General features: G+C 38.8%; 1 protein-coding gene across 1 annotated transcript; it reads right to left on the bottom strand.

Moving 5' to 3' along the window:
* Positions 1-152: 152 nt before the first annotated feature.
* On the bottom strand, positions 153-24,733 carry Ppp1r2 (protein phosphatase 1 regulatory inhibitor subunit 2). Its single transcript, XM_005071575.4, has 6 exons — positions 24,327-24,733; positions 13,198-13,305; positions 9,342-9,419; positions 8,749-8,843; positions 3,865-4,032; positions 153-1,917 (listed from the first exon to the last, which is right to left on the bottom strand). Exons 1-6 carry the CDS (start codon positions 24,446-24,448, stop codon positions 1,871-1,873), a joined length of 618 nt encoding a protein of 205 aa, XP_005071632.1. The 5' UTR covers positions 24,449-24,733; the 3' UTR covers positions 153-1,870.
* Positions 24,734-26,040: the final 1,307 nt, after the last annotated feature.

Here is a 26,040-nt window from a genome sequence, read left to right as displayed (position 1 = left end):
TTCCAGGGGATCTGACAGACACCTTCCATAGGCTCTGTATGCAAGTGGTGCACAGACTTACATCGTAGGCACCCCCCCTTACACACACACACACACACACACACACAACACAAAAAGAAAACTAAAAGGAGAGGTCTGGGTACATGGACATATTCACATACGTATATACAGACTGTATTTCCACACCCCACAAACAGGCTTAATGTACAAAGATGAGGTATACATTGCTTAGTGTGTACATCAGTGGTTCACTAGCTAAAATGTTTGGTTAAAATACAGTACTAACATTTCAGAGCTACTCTGATTCAATCCCATAAAAAAGAAAAAAGACATCCCAAATAAGCATATTCTTCTAACAGCAAAGACTTCCCACTTTTCTTTTATTTTGACACCATGATAGTTCCATAAATTTAAAGTGGAAGATAGCTGTTCAATAAAAGCCATTTCATATATATAATATACAGAAGTTATTTTAAAAGTCTGTCATATAACAGATTCATTTGGTGCTACCAAAAATTTACAATACAAATAAAAGACTATAAAGGAAATCATCACTAAACTAAGACACACAGGAACTACACTTTTCCTCTCAGGGGAAAAAAGATCCAAATAATTTCTATCATGTTAGAGAAATCAAGTTCATTTGTTTTGTGTGCATTATCACATTCTCTTAAAGCAAGAACTCCTCAGAATCTCTAAACTTAAAACTGTTCAGGCATAATTCTGTCTGTACATCCAAGAACGATCATATTCTGATTACATACAATTCTTTCACTGTGCAAAAGAGCCTCAGTTAATCGTTTTCTAAGGTCTGAAGTCAAATGAAGTAATAGTAGCAATTTCCTGACCAAGCTATCAATCAGAGGTACAGGGAGATCAGGCTGCTTAGCTGTCCTTTCTGTTGTGAATACTTCATCTATTTCCTTCATGTTTAGAATTAGCAGGTGTCAAAGTAATGAGGATTCATTACTGCAGCAAATGACAGAATAAGTGAGGGAAGACGAGTTCCTTGTGGCCAACAGCCTGTGCCATGTGTAATACAATCTTTGTAACTGTAGGTATAAAGGCAGAAGGGAGCAGGAAACAAGAGCAGGTTAAGACAGGTATATAAATAAAAGGATGCTGACATGAGATAGCACATGGTATTACAAACCTCATCTGAAGCCTACCCAGCGTTAACCTAACGAGCAGGGTAGATGTCAGTGCAATCTTAACCCAGTAATTCATTTGAGTGTAGTTGGGAGTGGGGGAAACCAGTTTGGATGAAAAAAAAATTTCATTCCTTTGCTTTCAAAAACAAAATCAACAGGAATTTTAAAGGTCATGAATCAGAAAAAGAATAGTTAACTCTTTGGACTCCTGTTCAAATAGTCAAAACAAGCTAAAGATAAATGTCAAAAAAAGTATCTTTCTGCCTAATATTTTTCCACCTATATATCCCACTGTACCAACAGGCTTTTGATTAAAAGAGAAAAAACATCAAACTACCCTCCAAACATTTTATAAGAGGTACCATCATCTAGAAGTGACAAAAATAAATTAGTTTCCCCCAGTGACATTATTTAATCTCTAAAGCATAAAAAGCTATATAATATCATATACAAATTAACCAGTGTTCTTACAAAAGTAAAGCAGTTTTGGACTAATGATATTACACTGTATTTCTGGTGAAGTATGAGGCACAAGAATATATGCATTAATTAGGCATTTTCTGTCTAATCAGTCTCTATGTTTATCACTTAATTCTTGGCAATATATAACTGGTGTGTATTTTGGTACGTAAGTCACAAATTGTAGAGAACAAGAAGCAATGTTGTATAGTAACAAGGTTTGTATTTGACAAACGACTGCAATGCGGAACACATTTCTTTTATGAACTTTGTGATTTGTTTTGCGGATGGCCACTTGTGGTAGATCCTGCAAAGATAAAAGGAGAAAAAATATCAGTATAATTTGCTATTATGGTTTGAATATGAACTGTCTACCGGCTCATGTGCTAAGGGATTGATTCTACTTTGAGAGGTACTAGAATGAGACAGAGCTTAAGCTAGAGGAATCGGACACTATCACAGTGGCTATATTGTGTGCCCTGGCTTTCCTTGCTTCCTGGTCACCATGATATACTCTGTCTCACCACAGGTCTTTGGTGACAGAGCCAATAAGCATGGACTGAAAACTCAGAAAATGTGAGCCCCTCCCTGCAATCTAAGTTGTTTCCTCAAGTATTTATCAAAGGGAAGAAAAACTATGACCAACTCTGAAATTATCTACCTGAGTTTATACTCTTCCCCTGGCATGAGTAATAAGCAAATGTAAAAACTTTAATAAATCAGTATGGTGTGTTTCATGTAGGCTAAATTAGACTGATTTGAAAGAATCTAAACACACCATTAAATATTCTGCAAGTAGGAATATATGTGTAGACAGGATAAATAGGTTTCAGAATGGACACTGGTTTGAGTAATTGCAGGAGGAAAGTTAAGTTTTGCAGTTCTAACTACCTGGTACTAAAAAAATTCACATTACCGGGTAACTATAAAACACTAATTTCAGAGTCCAAACACTTCTCTCTTAATACAGAAATAAACAGAGGGATGAAGCAAAAAGAAGGAAGAAGAGGGAAAAGAAGAAGAGAGGGGAAGAGGAAGGAAACTGCCTATGTTTAAAAAGTAGTAAGTTTACAGAACATGGGGCCTTTAAAGGTTGGTTAAGAACAGTTAAGACCCAAAGAGGAGATAAGAAACTTGTCTCACTAAGCCTTAGTGTACAGTTTTCCCTATCCCTGTGTAATTTTATGATACCATGAAAATTAAACTCCTTATGTGAAGATGCTTTAGTTCAGAAAACTCAGGAACTAACACAAAATTTCATATTCTAATATACTTGCCTAGGAAATTGTCTGTATATATAGTCTATGAAGTTTAATGTCTTATAAGCAGAGATGAGCAAAAAAAGTTAATTTTCAAGAGACAGGCCATGCTCTATAATCCTGGCTGACCTGAACTCACAGCAATCCTGAAGACATTAGCACCAGATTACAGATGTGTAGTACTATATACCTGGTTCACTTTTACTAAACATAGTATAATAGATTATGAGAACTAGGGACTGGGGTATATATTTCAGTGTTAGGTATATACAAGGCCCTGGATTTGGTCCTAACCCTCAAAAACAAATGAAATAAAACATATTTCCTATGACTGTTAATTGCTAGGCTATACAAAGCAGTCTAAGACTTGAGAAAAAGAGAGAAAGAAGGAAGAGCTGGATGTGATGGGGAACACCTAGAACCCAGTGCTTGGGGGCTGAGGAAGCTGGAGTGAAGTTCTTGTGGACTTCATGGCTTGGTTCTATCTCAACTGAAATTTAAGAAAACAAAAAAAAAGAAAAAACCAACAAAACCTAGTCATTGTAGTAAATACAACACCAACACACTTGTACCTAAAGGAATGTCAAAAAAAAATCTTCTCTATAAAAAACATGGTTTTTGAGAAGACATAGCAGTTAATGTTTGTCATCAAAGTACTTGAGAGACTGAGTCAAAGACTATAGTGATTTCAAGGTGAGCCTGTGTTATAGGACAAGACCATCTCACCAAAACCCAAACCCAAAAACCCATACGACATACCCACAAACAATACTCCTCAACAAAAACAGAACAAAATATAACCACTTTCTTTAAATGAGTTCTAACAGGATGTGTGAGGCTTTGGGTTCAATTTTCAACACTACAAAACAACAAAAACAGGTAAAAAAAAAAGTTTTAAGCTTTAATTTAGATTTTCTGGTTAAATAAAACATGACTTTATATAGTCAAGCAAAATACCTTTAAAGTTAAAACAACGTAACATAAAGGCATCTGACCTTGATTTGACTCTTCCATATTCATGCTGTCTCCATCTGTAGTCTCTGACATCTCTTCATCTTCGTCATCATCATGCAGGTCTTTTGAAATTAACTGTCTAGCTAATTTAATATTCAGTCCTTCGTTGTAGTGAAGCTTCCTTTTCATTTCAAACTGTCGTTTCTTTTCTATAAAAGATTTAAAGTGCACTGTGAGCTCAGACGGTCTCAACGTAGGGACTGGTCAGGCCTGTTCTGTCAGTCCTAGTGCAATATACTTATATTTGTTTGAATTTACTTAAATGCTTTTGTTATCAGTTGAAGACTATTTTTGTGTTCAACGGCAGAGTCAGGTAGTTTGTAATAAGACTATACAGCCTACAAAATCAAAATATTGACTTTATGACTCAAGTATACACCCCAATCAGTGAATAGGAATGAGCAAAGTCACTAGAAATTCTGTGAAGAAAATTTAAACATATAAAACTCTGTAGCAACAGTTGAATGGGAGGCAAAAGGTAAATTATAATCTTATGTAGGAAGATTGAATCCTGGGCTCAAGTATATTAGACAGTCTTATCAGTGAGTGCCCAGTAAGAGAAAGTTCCATAATGCTTGGTTTGGCTTTTTGACACAAGGCCTCCGTATGCGGCCCCAGCTGGCCTTGACCTCTTAGTGATCAATCTGCTTTTGCCTCCAAGTGCTGAATCAAAGGTGCACTATTACCACTCCCAGCTTCCATGATCTTATAGGTCTAATTCCTTGGTTCTTATTCCTAGGAGTTGATATTATAGTTTTTGTATTTGTGAACTATATACAGTAAAAGAAATTTATTATTCTAAGTTATATAATTTAAAAAATCTATACAGGGGCTGGAGACACATCTTAGTTTTAAAGCATTTACTATTCTTGTAGATGATCGAGATTCAGGTCTCAGGACCCACATGGTGGCTCACAACTGTCTATAATTCATTTTCAGTGGATCTAATGCCTTCTTCTGGCCTCCACAGGCACCAGGCACACAAGGTGCACATACATAAAGGCAAAATAACATTAAACAAACAAGCAAGCAAGCAAAAAAACCAACCAAACAAACAAACAAAAAAACCTCTGTAAAATAGGAACTGGAAATCATCGGGATAGGTAAAGGCTTGCCAGAGAAGCATGAGTTTGATCCCCAGCACCCAAGTAAACTAGGCATGGTGTTGCACATTAGTAATCCTAGTGCTGGGCGGCTGTGATAGGCATAACCTGGTCATTTGGCTCAACCCAATCAGTGAGTCCCAGTCCCAGTAAGAAAATAAAGTAGGTGGCTTCCAAGGATGACATCTTTCATAGACACCCACATATACGTGCACATACAATCTATAAGATCTCATTGCACAGACAGCTAACATAAGTGGTCTCAATCTTTTTTCTTTTCTCTTTGACAGGTTTCAGGCATCTCAGACTGGCCTCAAATACACAAGGAGGCAGAGATGACCTTGAGCTTCTGATCCCCTTTCCTCTTCCTCCCTCGAGCTGGGCATTACAGGCCTGTGCCACCATGGCCAGTTTAGGTGGTGCTAGGGATTGAGTTCAGATCTTCTTGCATGCTAGGCAAGGACTCTTATCAACTGAATCACATTCTCAATTCCTTAATCCTCTTTTGATTTGCAATTCTACCATAGTATGAAATATAAAAGCACATTTAGGTTTTACAAACTATATGAACTCAACAAGGCTATTATGCTTTTTATATCTACTTTTATGAGTATCTTGTGTATTTTAAGTTATTAAAAGTTATTATTTACTTACCAATTAGAATACAAAATGACCAGTGCTGAGTGAATTAAATACTTCATTTCATTTAATAACCACCAACAGCTTAAAGTCTGTTTGAGATGGGGATTTCACTAAACTTCCCAGGGTGTTCTTGAACTTGAGGGCTCAGGAGATCATCATGCCCCTGCCTCCTAAGTCTCTATACCACAGGTACACATTGCTAAACACAGCACTAAATTTTTAAAAAATATTTCCCAATTTAGGACATAAGGACTAGAGGCTCTGAGAAATTAGGTAACTTAAACAAGTATTAGATGTGGAGAATAAAATTGTATTTCTCAGGGTTCACAGCTAGTAATTTTAATAACTGTGCTATACATTAGCTTTATCATAAAAAGACTGGGCTAGCCAAGTGTACTGGTGCATACCTTTAATCCCAGTATATGGGAGGCAGTACTCATGACCAAGGACAGGCAGATCTCTGAGTCTGAGACCAGCCTGATTTACCTAGTGAGTTCCAGGACAGTCAGCGCTACCTAGTGAGACCCTGTCTTTTTTTTTTTTTTAAAGATTTATTTATTACATATACACCAGATTGAATTGTAGATGGTTGTGAGCCACCATGTGGTTGCTGGGAATTGAACTCAAGACCCCTGGAAGAGCAGTCAGTGCTCTTAGCCTCTGAGCCATCTCTCCAGCCCCGAGACCCTGTCTTGAAATAGCAAAACAACAACAAAAAAGAATTCCTGGGATGGTTAAATGGCTCAGCAGGTGAAGGTGCTTGCTGCCAAGTTTAATGACCTTAGTTCAATTCCCAGATCCCACATAATGGAGAACTGACTCCTATTAGCTGGCTCAAGTGCTCACATATACACATAAAATAACAAATATGTGTTTAATATTTATTGTTAACTATAAGCCCAGTCCTGGAAAGGCCCAGGTCAGACTAGGCTACTGTGTAAGACCTGGTCTCAAAAAAAACAAAACACAACACAACGACAACAAAGGACATCTGTAAATTCAAAATGTTTTCTAGCCATGTAATTACTTAAATGAAAAAATATATTTTAGTAATTCTACCAGTAGGAAATCTTAAAATTTTATTAGTAGGTCAAATGGTACCCCCCTGCAGGTAGACTCATGGAACTACAAACTGAGAGAACTGATAATGTAGGTCAATAAAACCCCCATCCTTACTAGATAAAAAGTTTTAGGAGAATAATATGGAAAAACCTAGAAACAATTTTTATTTGAAACCCTCCTCAAGGGCCCCTGGTGCTATTTATTGTCAGATTCTCTCTAATGCTGATAACGGGCTTGCGCTGAGATTCTACCAAACAGGCTTCACTAGTGCCATCCAAGTGTTCTACAACTGAGCTTTTGATTATTTTCATTACAAGAGAATGGGACAGCCGGGCAGTGGTGGCACACCAGACAAACCTGATCTACAGAGTGAGTTCCAGGTTAGGAAGGGCTGCACAGAGAAACCCTGTCTCAAACTCCCTCCCCCCCTCCCAAAACAAAAAGAAAATGGGACAGCTATGTGTAAGTTGTCCTTCAGTACCTGAGGGATTGGATCTTGTACACCTAAGGTCACCAGAGTGTATGGATATTCAAACCCTTCAAGTATAATAGTATAGTATTTGCATATAACCTTCACACAATATTTTATATGTTCAGTCATTTCTAGGTTAAATGTTATGTAAATAGTTGCTGTGTTGTATTGTTAGGGAATAATGACAAGACAAACATGTCTATCCTTGTTCAGTCTGGGTTCATTTCTCTTCCCTCCAATGTTTCTGAATAATTGTTGGTTAAAACCTGCAGATACCAATGGCCAACTGAGTATTTTATATTCTTTTAAATATTATATTTTAGCTGGGCATTGGTGGTACAAAGCTTTAATCCCAGTGCAGTGGCAAGAGCCATCTCTGAGTTCAAGGCCAGTCTGGTCTACAGAGTGAGTTCCAGAAGAGCTAGAGCTACACAGAGAAACCCTGTCTTGAAAAACTAACAAGATTTTTTTTTTTTGTGTTTTTTTTGTTTTTATGAGACAGGGTTTCTCTGTATTGTTTTTTGAGGCTGTTGGTCCAGCCTGGCCTCGAACTCACAGAGATCCACCACCGCCCGGCAACAAGATTATTTTTTAAATTGTGTTTGTGTGCCCAAGGCTGGAGTTAACAACAGTTGTGACTCATCTGACATGGGTGTTGGGATCTGAACTTTGGTCCCTCTGGAAAAGAAGTACACACTCAACCACTGAGCCATCTCTCCAGTCCAATTTTATGTTGCAAAGATGATACATTCACACGACTCAAAAAAATAGAAAAAGAACAGCAAGATAAAACATTCCTATCTGACCAGTGTTCTATGCAAACAAAACACATAAAGGCATTAAGTAATGCCTCACTTAACTACCCATGTTCTGTCTGGAGCAAAAGAGGCTTCCATCCTGCAATGAGGGCTTCTCTAGTTTCTCTTCTAAGACATCACTACTCTGTGCTCCATTATTTTATCATATTGGTTCTCTGGATAAATTTCACTCTTTTTTTTTTTCCCTTCAACACAGAGTCTCAAGTGGCTCAGAATGGCCATGCATTTACTATACAACCAAGAATGAGGTTCTGACCTTCTGATCTTCCTGCCTCTACCACTCTTAGTATTGTGATTACAGATAACACATAAGTTTATTTGATGCCAGGGGCTCAAACACAGGGCTCTGTGCATGCTAGTTAAGCACTCTCCCAACTATATCCCCAGTCCCGCATTGCTATTTAGAAACAGAAAAGGCACAATGAGGCAATCTATCCACTTGAAGAGCATTAGAATACTCAATGATGCTAAAAGCATTCATTTCATAAGTAGTTACTGAATATCTTCTTTTTATCGGTCACAAAACAAAATGCAAAGAAAGCTATATTTATAAATACTTGGAAGATGGCAGTATTTCTTCTACCTTCTTCTAATTGGTGGGAAAAACTACTATATGAAAAACTCACATGTAGAATCTGAATTATTTTCTATTGCTTTCTATTCCCAGCACACCACTTGACAAATATGGAATTGTCCGATCTTCCAAAAATATTTATTTTAACAAAAAATATTAGCATCATACTGAAGGCAGCTGAAGGAATAACTTACCTCGCTCTTCAGGGGAGAGGTCACTATCTTCCTCTCCACTGCTCTCTTGTTCCCGAGACCGATACTTTGGCTCTGAGCCTTCAGCAGCAGCTAATCTGTAAAATATTTATGGAGAAATTAGTAACTGTGATATACTTGTACTATTTAAATGTCCCATTCAACTTGAGTTATGAAAATACCCCAAAATAATCAACAAATATTCTAGCCATAACTGGTGAAGAAAACAAGAGAGTAGAATGGACATAGAGAGCAGTAAGCAATAAGGACAGCAGAATGGGTGCTAGACATAATGAACTACAGTAATGTATGTTTGCCTTTCTCACATCTTTACCAAAGAAAACAGACTGAAGCATTCCTAGGTTCAGGCACTCCAACCCTGCCACCTCCTGCTTAGATTGATATTAATCAAGAAACAGGATTTATAAAAGTCTAGCTTGGGGCTAGGAATCTTACTCAGTGACAAAGCAAGTATTTAACACGTAGTCCTGGGTTCAGTGTCAGTAAACCCCCAAACCTGTAAGCTTAGCCTTTCACTTACAAATGTATAACTAGAACACAGTTAAACTCTCTATGGGAGATGCCCTAGTACTTACTTCTTAGCTAAGACATCTGGAGTCAGGACTTCGTTGCCTTCCGAGTCGCTATAGGCATCTTCATCATCGCCTATCATACTAGGACAACAAGCATGTTTTTATTAACAAGCATATTAGTAAAACTGATATATAAAATAAAGTGTATAGTTAGAAAACACAATTTTATTATTTAATTAAAGTAACAATTTAGAAGTTTGTTGTCATCTTTGAAATTTAACTTTGAAAACAATTTCAACTCAATACATGTAGTTAGAGGCATAGCACTGGGCTGGGAATGTAACTCAGTGGTGGTCTTTGCCAGACATGCATAAAGTTCTAGTTCAATATTCAAGAATAAAAAATGATAAAGCTTAAAAAGAAAAAGAAAAAAAGCAACCATAAAATACTGAAAACTTAAATTATCTGGGAAAAAAACCCTAAAAATGTCAAATTTTCTATCCAATGAGGCAGATGGACAAATAAGGCAAAATAACCCACTTGTTGGTTTTAGTGTTTTGAGAGGGAACAGTCTTGCTGTGCAGCCCAGCTGGCCTCAAATTTGTGATTAGTGGAATTACAATTAGGCACTGAGAATGCTAAGCTGGTTTTAGAATTTGTGTTTATACATCACCATTAAGGAAGAAATGGTCTATACAGACTTAAGACTAGGAAAAATAAACAGATCCTGTGGTGGTTAATTCTGACTGCCAATGTCACTGGATTAAGAAACACGTAGAAACAGAGCCAATCGGCCTCTCCTTTGTGGAAACCCTCCCAAAGAGCTTCCAGAGCAGGATGCAGGGTCAATCCTGAACACAACGTGACAGAATCAGAGTGCCCACTACACACAAGCTTCTCTTTTACTCCGAGATTTTTGGTGGGCTCATTTGTAGCTTTTCATATTCCTCCAACTATCTCACTGCACAGCTGATAAATCAATGAATCTACAAGAGAAAAAGAAAAATGGAAAAAAAAAAGTGCCCATGGAATTAGTGAAGCACAGCTCTAGGTATGTTTGTGATTACATCTCAAGAGAATATCAGATCACAAAGACTCTGATCAAATGGCAGATTAATCCCTTGAAGGATTCAGGATGGCATTGTTAGAAATTTGTGCAAGGCAGGAGGTAGGAACTAGCTGGAGGAAAAAGGTCACTGGACTTCATTTTTTTTTTAAAGATTTATTTATTTATTATGTATACAGTGTTCTGCCTGCATGCATGCCTGCAGGCCAGAAGAGGGCGCCAGATCTCATTACAGATGGTTGTGAGCCACCATGTGCTTGCTAGGAATTGAACTCAGGTCCTCTGGAAGAATAGTCAGTGCTCTTAACCTCTGAGCCATCTCTCCAGTCCCCATTTTTTTTAAAAGAAAGAACATGAAATTGGTGAGTAGGGAGGTGGAAGGATCTGGAAGAAATTAAGGAGGGGCAAGAATATGATAGAAATATATGGAATTCTCAAAGATAAAAATATTTTTAAAATTCTCTATCACACTTTCCCTCTGTGATGATGTTCTACCCCAAGTGCAGGGGTCAAGCAACCACCGACAGACACCGTGACCCTTTGAAACCATGAATCAAGAGAAACAGAAATCTTCTCGGTTTTTTTTCTGCCAGGTACCTGTCACAGCAATGAGAAAGCAAATACAGACCCTAAAGACCTAATTAATAAAAGCCAACTGGTTTATACATTCATCCGAGGAAATGTGAAAGAAACCCATGACACTTAGGATTTAAGTAGAGTAGGATATAAGAAATATAATTTGTTGACTTGTAGCAATATTCAAACAAAAAATTCTAGGTTACAAATGTATTGTGTGTGTATATGAAAACATAAACTATTATGTACACTAACAATATGAGGGTCTTAGTTTAAGATGATCTTTTTATAAAAGCATTTCTGTGATTGTTGTTAAATAAAATGTTTTAAAAGAAACAAACAACTTTGGTCCCAGCCCTTGGGAGGTATAGGCGGGTGAGTTTGAGGCCAGTGAGGTCGAAGCCAGCCTGGTCTACAAAGCAAGTATCAGGGTAGCCAGAGCTACTATATAGAGTAACCCTGTCTCAAAAAACATAAACCAAATCAAAACCAATCTCATGGAAGTAATGGTAATACCGAGTGCCAAACTATATATAAAAGCTAGGCACACAAGTCTGTTAGTGACCAAGCTACCTTTCTTCAGCTCTACAATAAGGATATATGGGTAAGAAAAACACAATGACATGTAACGTCAAATGTCTACCATTCAGATTTGCTGTATTTTAAATGTTCTCAGGATAAAACAAAGAAAGAGACAAACAAACAAAAAAACCTAACCAATTTCCCCCCAAGTCATGTCTGATCTGAATTACTTTCTGGTTTGATAAAGAGTTTGAGATATACTTTAAAGTATACTCTGTAATTAACAAGAAAAAAGGCATAAACTTCCTCACATATGCTTTCCTCAAGTTTCATGACTATTTAGTTCAACTGTCTTCTGTTTTACTATTTCTTTCTGAAATGGACTTTAACATTTTTATGTGTATTTGTACTGTTTTTGTTAGCACCACATTACCTCCCTAAGTCCTACTGATTTAAAAGATAGCATTTTTTTCATTGATGTAACTCACATCTGAAATTCACAGAGCCCCAAGTTTAATCCATGGTAACACATAAACTGGACATGGTTCTGTAATTCCAGTAATATGGATGTAGTCAGGAGGAACAAAATCAAAATCTCCCTCAGCTATATATCAAGTTCAAGGCTAGTCTGGGTTACATGAAACCTTGTGAATAAAATTACCCTGGAATAAAAGCACATGACCTACAGATTTACACGGTCTTACTTTGATAAAAAAAAAAGTTTTATTCCAGGAAATTTTTGTTTTTCAATATAGATTAAGCCATAACCTTTTTTCCCCATAGTCTTAAGTGTTGCTTATGTAGAATCTGTATTGTCTCATAATGCTTATTATTAAATTAGTTTTGTCTCTTTTGGATACAACTATACAATATCACTTCACAATTTTTTTAAAATACTAACTGGACCTGGTGGCTCACACCCTGTAATCTCAACACTCAGAAGGCCGATGCAGGAAGACTACTCTGACTTCAATACCAGCTTAATCTATATGACAAATTCCAGGCCAGCCTGAAATACAATGGATGATCATATCTCAAATAAAAAATAAAAATTCTGAGTTAAAATGTCAAAATCATACTATCAGAACTCTAATACCATACAAAATAAGAAACCAAAACTATCTGTCGTCCATGTAGTTTTCCCTTTTTTGATAAACAAGTCTCTGATTTCTACTTGGAGAGCAAAAAATAATACCTCAAGTCTCATCTTCCTTTCAAAGATGATAAAATTGGAGCTGGAGAGATGGGTCTGCAGTTGAGAGCTTGCTACTCGACAGGACCTGAGATTAAGTCTCATCTCCCTTTCAAAGATGATAAAATTGGAGCTGGAGATGGGTCTGCAGTTGAGAGCTTGCTACCCCACAGGACCTGAGATTAAGCCTCAGCGTTGACACTGAGCAGCTCACACCACTTTGACTCTAGCTCCAAGGAATCTGACTTCAGCTCGTGTACGCCTCACGCACTTCCATGCATCTTACACACACATGAATAAAAATCACAGCAAAGAAAAAGAAGACAAAACTGTAAAAGTTATCCTCTGGCTGGGCGTGGTGGCGCATGCCTTTAATCCCAGCATTTGGGAGGCAGGAGAATCTCTGTGAGTTCGAGGCCAGCCTGGTCTACTGATTGAGTTTCAGGACAGGACTGTTTTCACAGAGAAATCCTATCTCAAAACAAACAAACAAAACATAAAACAATTTAAAGTTTCTGTTATTCAGAAATTATATCAATGCAAATGGATATTTGTCACATTACTTGTGGTATGGAGTGTTTGGCTCATCTATTTTCATCAAACCATAGTCTTTATCAGCTGGATGGTATGTTGCCAGGATGTTCATTTCATCCCACTTCTGGGACTTTTTACTGAAATTAAAAAGAAAAAAAAGGTATTTAGTGTCCATATTAAAAACAAAGTTTCATAATTTATATCAGGCACTCCAAACACTATTATACTATGTCTTTAACTGGCCTACAGAAATTAACTATGTAATTAACTGCCTATATACACACATCACACATATATAAACACATACGTGTGTGTTTGGACACACGGTCTCATTATGTAGGAGTGGCTGACCTGGAACTTACTATGGAGCCTGTCCAGGAACTCGTTCTGTAGACCAGGTTGGTCTCAAACTCAGAGATCCACCTGCTTCTGCCTCCTGAGTGCTGGGATTAAAGGTGTGTGCCACAAATGCATGGCTGTGTCACCACTACCCAGCTTAAAAGGAAAAAAAAAAAAACCCTTTTAAAATTCACACTTCTAAGGTCACAAAAATTAAAGCTTTTTTTTTTTTTTTTTTTTTTTTTTTGGTGTTGTTTGGTGGCTTATGCCTTTCATCCCAGCATTTGGGAGGCAGAGGCAGTCAGATTTCTGAGTTCAAGGCGAGCTTGATCTACAAAGCAAGCCAGGACAGCCAGGACTGTTACATAGAGAAATCCCTGTTTCAAAACAAAACAAAACAAAAAAAACCTGTCCATGTCTACACTTTGTTCTCTTATGCTCTAACTTTCAGATTCAGAATATGTTTCACTGTGATAAAATGTACAGAGTACAATTTTAATAATTTATGAGTGTGCGACCCTGCAGCACGACTATCCACTTTCAGAACTTTTCGTCGCTTCCATATATCAACTACACTTACTTACAGTGAGACCCCATGTCTCCTTTACTCCCAGACCCTGGCAAACATCATTCTCCTTTTCCATGAATTTCCTACTCTATGGAATCATACAGCATCTGTCCTGGCTCAGTTCACTTAAGACAACAGTCTTGAAGGTTTTTTCATGTTGCAGCATGTGTTAGAATTTCTTCTTTTCCCCATAAGGCCAATTAACAGTCCAGTAAAATAAGCATTTGACTGCAACTTTTCAGTCTAACTTACTCTTAATTTCTTCAGTAGATAAAAACTGACACAGATAGTCACAGGTAAGCTTGAAGCTACAATTCAATCTTTTCACCCAGCAAATAGTCAAAATTGTACAAGCTTGTGATAAACCAAAAGTTGTGACACATGAGCCATCATTTTTAGGCATAAAAACACATTTCAAATGCTTTGTTATTAAGAACCCAGCTCATACTGAGGTTCATCTGAACTTTAGCCAACCAAATTAAAATGACACTTATATTCATTTGACTGGGTTAGGGCTGAGTTTGATGGGTACACAGAGCTTGATTTAACAGTACCCAAGTCTTTAGATGTGCAGCCTTCTATCACATTATTAGTGGTCACAGGCAGGAAAACAACGACGAGATATCAGTTTGTTAACCTAGTCCTACAATGATAGACTATCAACATACATCCCCAGTAATGGCAAAGAGTTGCTAAGAGGCAACTAAAATTATGTCCATGAAAAAAATTACAAAACCGCATGAAAATATACATAATATTTATGATGGGGAACAGGGCTCAAGTGATGGCTCAGGAATTAAGAGCAGTTGTTCTTATCGAGGACCCAGGTTCAGCTCCCATCATCCACACGGAGACTCACAACAGTCTGAGTCTGTAACTCCAGTTACAGAGGATCAATGCAGTCTTCAGGCCTCCAATGGCACTGCATGCAGTATAAACACACAGAAAATAAAAAAATCTGAAATCTTTAGTTGAGAATTCTACAGTAAGATTTCACTTACAGTAGAGGATGAGTTTAGAAGTGTCAGTTGCTTCATGCTTAGTTTCATCTACCTTTGTCCTATAACAAGACTCACTTTCTAAAAATAATTGGCTGGAGCTGGGTAGAGGCAACACACACCTTTAATTCCAACATTTGGGAAAAAGCAGGTGGATCTCTGTGAGTTCAAGGCAAGCCTGGTCTACAGGTAAGTTCCAGGACAGCTAGAACTACACAGAGAAACCCTATCTTGAAAAACCAAAATGTGGCTGGGCGTTGGTGGCACACGCCTTTAATCCCAGTACTTGGGAGGCAGAGGCAGGTGGATCTCTGTGAGTTCGAGGCCAGCCTGGTCTACAAAGTGAGTTCCAGGACAGCCTCCAAAGCCACAGAGAAACCCTGTCTCGAAAAACCAAAAAAAAAAAAAAAAAAAAAAAAAGAAGAAGAAGAAACCAAAATGTGTGTGTGCATATATATAATTATTATTATTATTACTGTGTGTATATGTAATGGGAAGGGAGCAAAATGAAGGGTCAGAGGACGAGCTAAAGAAGTCAATTCTCTCCTTTCATCTTTTTTGTGGGCTCAAGAGGTGAAGCTTGTGGGAGTTGGGTTGTCAGGGTTGCATGGCAACTACTTTCACTCTGAGCCGTCTTCAGTTCAAGAACAAATACTTTTAAAACAATTAAATTGGCTTTCTATTTCTAGGTAAATCTGCATTTTCAGCAATTTTATTTTGCTAACTAGGTCTACCACCTACAAATTTCTGTTTAAAAATCATTATTTGCTTAGAAAGCAAATAATTCAGTCTGTTCATGGACACATTCCAAAGAAGCTCACAGTGGAAAAAAAAAACAACATCAACTTTAAAGAATTAAGACAGAGTTCTGGAGTATTGCTTTAACTATATAAAGGTTTGTTTATGCTGCATTTGTTTATATAAAGGTGTGTTGAATGTTTCACCTTGCCTGCTAAGGCACCCGACTGACCTAATAAAAAGCTGAACAGCCAATAGCTAGACAATAGAGGGATAGGTGGGGCTGGCAGGCAGAGAAAAGGAGTAAGAGGAGGAACCTAGGTTGGGGGTGGGGGGAGAATAAGGGAGAAAGAAAAGGAGATAGGGGCTGGTGGCAGCCAGTCAGCCTCAGGAATCAGGAAAAGCAGAACATAAAGGATGAAAGATAAAAAGCTCTGAGGCAAAATGTAGATGAAGACAAACAGGTTAAATTAAGTTATAAGAGCTAGTGGGACATGCATAAATAAGGCCAACCACTCTAATTTCAAGTCTCCATGTATTGATTTGGGAGTTGGTTGGTGGTCCAAGAAAGTCTGCTATACAGAGGGGCTGGAGAGATAGATGTATTCCTGCTCTTCAAGCTGGCCCAGCATGGTTCAATTGTAACTCCAGTTTCAGGGGATCCAAACCCCTCCTCTGACCTCCAAAGGTACCAGGCATACATGTGGTGCACAAATATACATGTATACACTCATACACTAAAACATAAATCAAAAATGTTAATTTAAAAAAGATGTTAGGCAAAAACAATTAACTTCTCATTACTAATAATGAATAATAGATTCATGCTTTAGGAGTAAGCTCCAGAAATCCTTCCTGTATCCACCTCAACACTGAAAATAGGCACATACTACTATGTCTTTTCATGGGCCCTGGAGATCTGAATTCAATCCCTCATGCTTGTGCTGTAAGAACTGTAGAAATAGAATCTTTCCCTAGCCCCCTTGTACAATACTTTTGTTTTTTGATACAGAGTTTTTCTGTGTAACAGCCCTGGCTGTTCTGGAAGTAGCTCTGTGGACCAGAATGGTCTTGAACTCAGGAGATCCACCTGTCTCTGCCTGCCTCCTGAGTGCTAGATTAAAGACCTGGGCTACCACTACCAGCATGTACAGTACTATCTTAAACTCTTAAGTTTACATTTAATACAACTTTTTGGATGTAGATTATGATTAAATACATTTAAAAACATTAATGACTTAGCTAGATGCTTTCTAATTTCAAAACAAGTTATTCTTAAATGATGCTAACAATGCTGAACTACATGGGTAGAAAAAGAAAGAAGGAGCTAAGGAAGTGGTTCAGTAGGTAAAACACTAAAGCTCTTAAGCCTAGCTACCTGAATTCAATGCCCACAACCCATGTAGAAAGCAATAGTGGCAGCAGGTATCTGTAATCCCAGAATTACGTTAGACACTGGAGAAATCTCCTAGACTAGCCTGTGGAAGCAAGAGCAACTGACCCTGCACTTCAAAAAGGCAGAAGGCAAGAATGAACTCCTGCAAACTGATATTTGCACATGCATGATCAAGTGTAGGTATTCTCTCTCCTTCCTCCCCCCCCACACACTTACACAAGTATTTTTCAAAGAAAGATACAATGTAAATGGTTGTCATTTAAAGTGTGTGTCTAACATGAGGGAAGAGACACCACCACCCTGTAAATTTGTTTTTGTAAGATGAAAGAAAAATGTAGAACACAAGGAGAAATTAATTTTTTAAATTAGAAAATAAAATTTAGTTAAGTATAATCCCAGAAGCCTAAACCATTAATAATTTGGATTTTGTATTCTTTCCACTCTGTATATTAGATAATATAACATAAATATAAATTAGTATAATATATACTTAAAAGTACACATATACTAATATATAAACTATATACACTATATCATAATAAGCTACTTTTGTCTTTTTGCCTTAATAATTGAATAATATTTGATATAAGTTAGCTAATGTTAGGTATTTAGATGTAATCTAACACTAAAACATGCAGAAACAGACATATTTCATACATTCTATTTGGTGATGATTTTAGGATAATTTGCTAGTGGTTTTTTTTTTTTTCTCTTTAGATGGTTTCTTACTGTGTTCTCCACATTAGTTTTAAACTTAAGAGATTCAAGTGATCTTTCTATGTTAGCCTTTCAAATAGCCACAATTCTAGGTATGGACCAGTGTATTTGGTATCCAAAAAAAAATTTTTAAGGCCACTTATGCCAGGCAGTGGCAGAGTATGCCTTTAATTTCAGCACTTGGGAGGCAGAGGCAGGCAAATCTGAGTTACAGGACAGTCAGGGCTGTACGGAGAAACCCTGTCTGGAAACAAAATCAAAACAACACAAAACAAACAAAACAACCTGACCATTTATAATGTCACCAATTATTACCAAAACATTTCTAGGACTATTTGTGCTTTTCTAACTTACTGAGTATAAAGTAATATTTAAAATCTGTTTTGTACTTATCGTTCATTATCTAATAAATGATAAATGCTTACTTTATTTGTATGAACTGTTAGCATCCTATGTATAGCAAATCCAAGTTCTCCAGATTACCAAAAGCACACTACACATGAAAGTTGAATTTACCTGATCTTACAGCTACAATAAATCTGAATCCTAGCTTTTTCTTGTCTGTTCCATTTATCATGTTCTATTGTGAATGGAATTTAAAGTCTTGCAAAGTTAAAGCTGTACCAATCTTCCTCAGTACAAAATTAGGAGGAAAAGAAACTTTTAGAAATGTTCAAATTCAGCTGGGCTGTAGTGACGCACGCCTTTAATCCCAGCACTCAGGAGAAAGAGGCAGTTGGATCTCTATGAGTTCGAGGCCAGCTTGGTCTACAGAGCGAGTTCCAAAACAGCCAGAGCAATTACACAGAGAAACCCTGTCTTGAAAAATAAAACAACAACAACAACAAAAAGAAATGTTCAAATTCAAATCCAAGAAAGACTATCTTGAAATTAAAGGGAGGGGGCACTAAAATTAAGAATGTAAAAAGGCTCAAAAAATGCTAAGAATTCTTAGGCAGAGAGCAAATGAAGAGAAGAAACTGTCAATAGAGACAATGGATATGGAAATTAGCTTTCCTAAGGTTTCAGTGGAATTAATATTAGTGGAAGAGAATAAAACCCCAAGGAACAAACCTGAATTCAGTTAAAATATCATCAACTACATGACATTTTGTCAGAAATTCCACAAATAAAAATAGGGGTACCAGGACATGGCAGATCTGCTGTGATAGCCAAAGCTCGCTGGTTTCAGTTTCCCCCTTCTTGGGTTACCAGCTTGCAGACTGTTTAAATCTTGTTCTGTAAAAGTCAATTCTTTCTTGTTGTTAGTTCAAATGTTGCCATCTCAAAGGTCTCCCAGTACTTGTTGTTTCTGCTTTCTTGTTTGATACTTTTGGCTGTGGTCAGAGTAGCAAGCTGGGTTTTGCTTCAAAGTACTAAATTTCAATTTTACATTTCAGCAGTTTTTTGGATTTTTTTATCAAAAAAGATTCAATACTTTGAAGCTTAATACCGTAATTGAAATTAAACTAAGATATAACAATAAAGCAAACAGAAGCAAACAAAAGGTAACTTTTAGGAAATAACCTTTTAATTTTAATTAGCTTTGACTTTACCACTCCACAAACTTGAGTAAAAAGAAAGACAATGTAGAACATAAATCTATCTTAAATTATATAAATGGAATTCAAGCACCTTGGGGCACAGAGGGTTCACATAGCCTAGATTGGCCTTGAACTGGAAACATAGCTAAGAATGACCTTGAACCTACCCACCTCCCAAGTACCGAGACTGTGTGTGTGTGTGTGTGTGTGTGTGTGTGTGTGTGTGTGTGTGTGTGTGTGTGTGTGTGTGTGTGTGTGTGTGGCCATTGTCCTTCCCTCAAGCACAATTTTTTTTTTTTTTTTGGTTTTTTCGAGACAGGGTTTCTCTGTATTGTTTTGGAGGCTGTCCTGGAACTCACTGGGTAGACAGGCTGGCCTTTAACTCACAAAGATCCTCCTGCCTCTGCCTCCCAAGGCATGCGCCACCAACGCCCGACTTTCAAGCACAATTTTTAAAAGTTGCATTTACCAGATCTACAACTACAATAGAATCTAGATTAAGCTGACCAGAAGACCAAGTTAAAAGAACCCAAGACACATGAAAAATTGATTTCTACATTTCTATAACAAAATAGGTAAGAATAAGGTCCTGGGCTCAGTATTTTCACTCATTTAAGGCTTACACTAATGTACAGCTAAAATGAGTAATCCATTGACAGCCAGAACTAATAAATCAGTGAGTAAGTAGCAGACAGGATGTACACTAAGAACTAAACTACAATTTCTCCCTAAGACAGGATTAGTGACATTTAACATATTTTTAATCACTGTAAAAGCAAGTTCCAGGACAGCCTCCAAAACAATACAGAGAAACCCTGCCTCGAAAAACAAAACAAAAAAAATTTCCACTCATGTCTGAAAAACGATATACCTTCAAATGAATAGAATCTTATAATCAGCATTTCTTTTCAGTGGGGTGATGTTTTCAATGAACTGCACATACATGTGCTCCAGATGTTAGGCTGGGCCTTAAGATGTGCACTACATTGGAGGGATCCTGAAACAACCATGGAACTCCACAATCATAGGAGGACAGTGGTTTTCAAAACAGCTGAACAGTGTGGTACCATGCATGCTGCAATGTGCTGTACTTAACTTGCCTAAATATGTGGAATTGTGGAGTGTATCCATTTTTAATTAACTCCCTAAAACTAATACCTGACAAATGTCACCACTCACAGGAACTAATAGTTAATTCAATCAGAACAAGACTATAGGAACACCTGTCAGATACATTGGTGTGTACCCATAGTCCTGTATTTCTGGGGGCTAAGGCAGTAGAACTGCAATTCCAAGGGTAGCCTGGGTTATAGAGTGAGATCTTATTTTAAAAACAATGCAATAAATCATTTAAAAACAAACATTTCCAAATAATGATGTGATCAGTCTTGAAAAGAACTGAATAAAAAAATCAAAATACTATACACTATTTTAGAAGTTGAATCTACCAGATTTTTGAAATATCTGTTTACATTTTACAAACCTCACTTTACCTATACTTTGTCCTTTAAAAAAAAAATCTTTGCACCTGTGAGTACAGGTGATGTGCACGTGTGAAGGTCAGAGGATAACCTTGGGTGTCAGTCCTTGCCTTGTTTAAGCCTGTATCATCCTCATCATGATCATCATAATCATTATTATCCAGAGTATGCCAGGCTAGATGATGATGATGATGACGATGATTATGCAGAGTATGCCAGGCTAGATGAAGCTCAAGCTTCTGTGAATCTGAAGGCTTTCCTGCCTCTGCCATCTCTCTACATAAGCACTGACCGGGATTACAGATGTGCATGCTATCTTGTCGGTCTTACATGGGTTCCTGGGGATTCAAACTTAGGTTCTCACACTTGCACAGCAAATGTTTTGCCCACTAAGGCATCTTCCTCAGCCCCTATATTCATTTTAAGAATTACAACCAATAATGTGCATGCTAGTATGAATTATGGAGATATTTGAAGAGCTTTTGAAAAACTCTCAATAACTAACTGCTATATAAACTAACCTTCAGTAACGGGGGCAGGTTAGAGGAATAGTGATGATGCAACTACATTTTCCATCATAAAAGCACGTAAAAAGGTAGCCTCACTCTAGGAATTTTCTTACTGGAACCCATCTATAATCTAAACAATATTGAAGGTGGTTTCCTACATCAGCAGAGTAGGAAAACTTTAGTCTACAGAACATGTTGCCAGCTGAGGCCAAATATGGCAAGGCTCTGCTTGCTGCTTTCAGCTCTCATACTGTAAAAGTGTTCTTTGCTTTTTCTATTTACTAACATGCATTCCTGAACGACTTGTACAAAAAGATGGGTTTCATTGACCTTTTGATACATATGCATCACATGCTTTGCTCAAACCTCACAAGTGTGTATGTGTCTTCTTTTCCCTGCTCTTAATGGGGATCAAACCCAGGGTCTTAATATGTGAGGCAAGTGCTCTACCACTGAGCTGCATCCTAGCCACAAGCATACATTTTGTGGTCTGCTTAGTACCATGCACTTTTCTGTTTGTTTGTGAGTGGTTCCTGAATTTAGTGTTGCCCAGTGTTCTAAGTGCAAGAAGGCCATGCTGTGACTAACAATGGATAAGCTTCATCCAGGCATGAGTGCTACTGGCCATAAATTCAATGCTAATTAATAAACACTATATAGTAAATAAGGTGTCTTTAAGTAGAAACACATAAAACAAGATTACATAATGATCAGATGATGACAACTTATGACTACAGGCTTGAGAGAACATAACCCCTTATTTTCCTTAAGATCAAGGACTCAATGTTTGCAACGATGCTTAGCATCTGTTGGACAATACAGAACACACTAGAGTAACAGCAGTCAAGTTAAATCTCTGGCTGTTTCCACATTAATGATGGCCATCTGTGTTATACACTGCTCTAACATTTCCAATTAGACTGACAGGCTGCCTTTATGTTTCTGGAGTCTAACTACATCATAACTGCAAGAGCCACTTAATTTTAGTCTTTTTAAATTTCAGACTGGGAGTATTGATTTTAATTAATATAAAACATACACAATTTGTTTCAAATGCATTCAAACTACAATATTATCATTTCTGTTAAGAGGCTCTAATAATATTGCTTGCATGAATTGTGACAATAACAGTTTTATTACTACATATATTTTTTTGCTTTACAATCTTCCAACAGTGATTATGAAAAGGCTTATCTTTTACCAGCTAGAAGTTCAATGAATTAAGAGTATGGTAGCACCTGCTGAAGATATGGCTACAACCACAGTCAAAGCAATCAGTAAACTAGCTGCTAAAAGCCCTTTTACGTGAATCTGCCTGGTCAGGAACTCTTTCAGAAGAAGCAATTTATCTAATGGACTCAGTCTCATTTGGTGGTGTCCAGGGGCGGGGGAGGATGGTGAGATCTGAACGTAAACCTCAGGCAACCATGGGAGTAGAATCAGGGAGGCTAACCTATAGCACAGTGCTCCAGATCACAGTACATCATATTTGAGGATGCATGGAATCAAGCTGGCAGGGGGAAAAAAGATACTTGGTAGTTGGGAAAAAAAGCTCACCTGGAAATATGAAAGTCAATGAGAACCTCACTCCTACTGCTTAATATTCAAACTGTGGAAGTGCCTTCTGTGGTTATTTTTAAACCTCTTGATCTTCTAGCCATTGTTATATTTTGGCATTCTGCTTTTCCCGTGACCTACAACCACTGTTAAATCCCTTTAAAGCAGCTTGCTCCAAGTAGTTAAAAAACTGCACGTGAAGAAACGGAATTGTACCAAACAGAAGTGGGGGCGTTCCCCGGCAAGGCTAAATCCCTTGCTAGTCCTGCAGGCCACAATTCTAAGCTGAACTCACACAAGGGACTTTCTTCAAATTTCCTGTAAATTTGTCCCCAGCTAGTTACTTAGGATCCTAAATTAAACCCTTAATATAGGAATGACCTAGTTCTAGTTGTCTAAGATTTCATCAGCGTCCTCACTTTAGGATGCTACCACTACACATGCCAGTAACTTTTCTAAAGTTTCATTTCCAAATGCAAGGCCCCTTACCGTCTGACCCAGTGGTATAGTAACCCTAGACATCGTACTATAACATTGTTTTCATTGAGCGCTGAACCCTGGGTAGTTTTCTTCGTAGCCAAAACACCTCTTTTCAGCCCGGTATATTGTTCCATTACACAAATGTACCATAATTAATATTTCACCAGTTCTCACTAATGGACCTTGGGTGGTTCCCAGGTATTTACACACAATGTTTTACGTCAACATCGTAAGTTGCTTCTCTCTTAACAGTTCAGAGTTTGGATACGCCGGACAGGACCCAAAACTAGAAAGCACCAAAACTCTAGCTTCGGGTACAAAAATACTTAACAATAACTTTCAAATATAGATCAGTGACTTTAAAATTTTGGTTTCACTTAGTGCGGAGATAATGACTAACCAGGAACGGGGGGGGGGGGGACGAATGCGAGATGCTTAATGGAGTTTCTGTTTATGGTTCTTTTTTATTTAATTTTTATCTCATTAGCCTGAACCTAGGCTGAAATTTATGGGCAAAAAAGTAGCTCTTCTACCGAAGAATTTTAGCTACTTTGGCTTAGGGTAGGAATAACAAAAGCTTAACAGCTAAAGCTATGAAACTTCAATTCGATTCTTTAGTGTTCCCAGGGGCACAAAGTTCAAAAACAGGGCTTAAAATGTGCACATATACTTAAAAAATAAAACACGACAAACGCCACCTCCACCAACGGAGCCTCTGCAGGCTCTGGCCTCCCTCCACCCCGCGGCGGAGGGGCAGGGCCGAGGCCGGCTCCCCGCAGCCGCCCGTCCGCCGGGAAGGAGCGACTTCCAGGCCGGCCTCCCCGCTCTCACCTCAGCTCCTCTTCGACGGTCCGGCGGGGCTGTTCGGCCGAGGCCACTACCGGGGAAGCCGCAGAGGTCTTGTTCTTCAGGATTCCCTTGATGGGCCGGTGCGAGGCCGTCGAGGCCGCCATTGCCGGTCGCTCCGGCTGTCGGCTCAGGGTCGCTGCTGGCGTGGGGTCCTGGAGGAGAAGGGGTGGGCGCCGCAGAGACCCTCCAGGCAGCCGCGGAGCCCAGGCCGGGCTACAGCAGCCTCACCCGATGTCGCGGAAACTACTACCGGCGTCACCGTCACGACACAATGACCGCAACGCCACAGCCGACGCCGCGCGGCGGGCGGCCCTCAGCCGCCAGCACAGGTGACCGCCGCCTGCGGAGGAGGCCGGACTTGCGCCCCAGCGCGGGAGCGACGCGGACGCCCAAGCCAAGCTCGGCCCGCCCTCTCGCGATATCTAGAGCGGGGCGGGGCGAGAACGAAGCCAGCCCTCTGGCCCCGCCCCTCCTCTCCTGGCCCCGCCCCGCCCGCCCCTGCTCCGTGCTGGCCTGTTCAGTCGCCTGAGCACTTGAGTACATAAACATCCAGGGAAGAGTGGAGAGTCCGCTGGCTGCTGTACAGATTTGCAGGACGGTCAAGCACTCTCTCCCATCGCCGTATGAGGCCTTGTTGCTATTTCTGTTTTATGCCAGAAAACTGAGACTCATCGGGTGACCTCACTCCCCAAAGATAAGAGACGTTAGCTGACTTTGAACGACGTAGTCCTCACTTATATTTAATCTTCATAAAAATTCCTTTCTTTTTCTTTCTTTTTTTTTTTTTTTTTGAGACAAGGTCTTTTAATGTAGACCAGGCTGGTCTTGAACCCATAAAGATCCACCTGCCTCTATGGGTGCTGAAATTAAAGGTGTGTGCTACTAAACCCAGTCCTTCATAATTTAACTCTCTATTGTAAAATCATGGAATATCATAATTGGAATGCTCCTCAGAGACCTATTGTGAAACCACAGAAGAGTCACTTCTAAGATATCGTAGAAAGCCTGCATTGATGACCATTGGAGAAGCTGATGGGCAGAGAAGAAATACTGTCTCTTCCACGCAGCCTGTCTGCAGTGTATGAGGAACACGAGGAGGGTATAAGACACGGAGCAACAAGATACCAGAAGTCAGGGGAGCCATTTGTCCCACATTCAAACTCAGTGCCTTCAGAGGGAGCCAAGTCTCCTGCACTTAATTTAGGAATTCAGGCCCCCAGTACATTTCTGCTGCTGAGAGCTTCTCGGGTGTGGAAATTGTCCTAGCTCCCTCACACCATTCAGCTATTTTCCACTACTCTCTCCTGATCAGACTTCTCAGTGAACTATGACAGGCCAGAGCAGACTAAGGCACATGATAGTGCCACCTCATCAGGTCACCCCACCCCTCTGGGATCTTAGCAGCCGATAGGTGTCTTGTAAGGACTTTGTCACAGGGATGCCCATACCATGGCATGGTTATCCAGCCACTAGAGAGGCCAGAACTCACCCCCTTCCCCCAGCTCTGACTCAGGAAGCCTAGACGAGGAGATTCCCAACGCTTCTGTCTGTCAGGGAGGCAAGGCTCTACTTTATTTTTAATTGGTAATCTCAGAATGAGACTTCTGCTTAGGCATCTGGAAGACAATACTGTTTGCTGGCTTTAGGACTCTGTTCCTGGGATCAGCTTCAGGTTTCCTGAAATGGTTCAGATTTC

The sequence above is a fragment of the Mesocricetus auratus genome, unplaced genomic scaffold, assembly GCF_017639785.1.
Source record: "Mesocricetus auratus isolate SY011 unplaced genomic scaffold, BCM_Maur_2.0 Super-Scaffold_100008, whole genome shotgun sequence".
Classification (NCBI taxonomy): Eukaryota; Metazoa; Chordata; class Mammalia; order Rodentia; family Cricetidae; genus Mesocricetus; species Mesocricetus auratus.
This window is presented reverse-complemented; position numbering and strand designations above follow the sequence as displayed.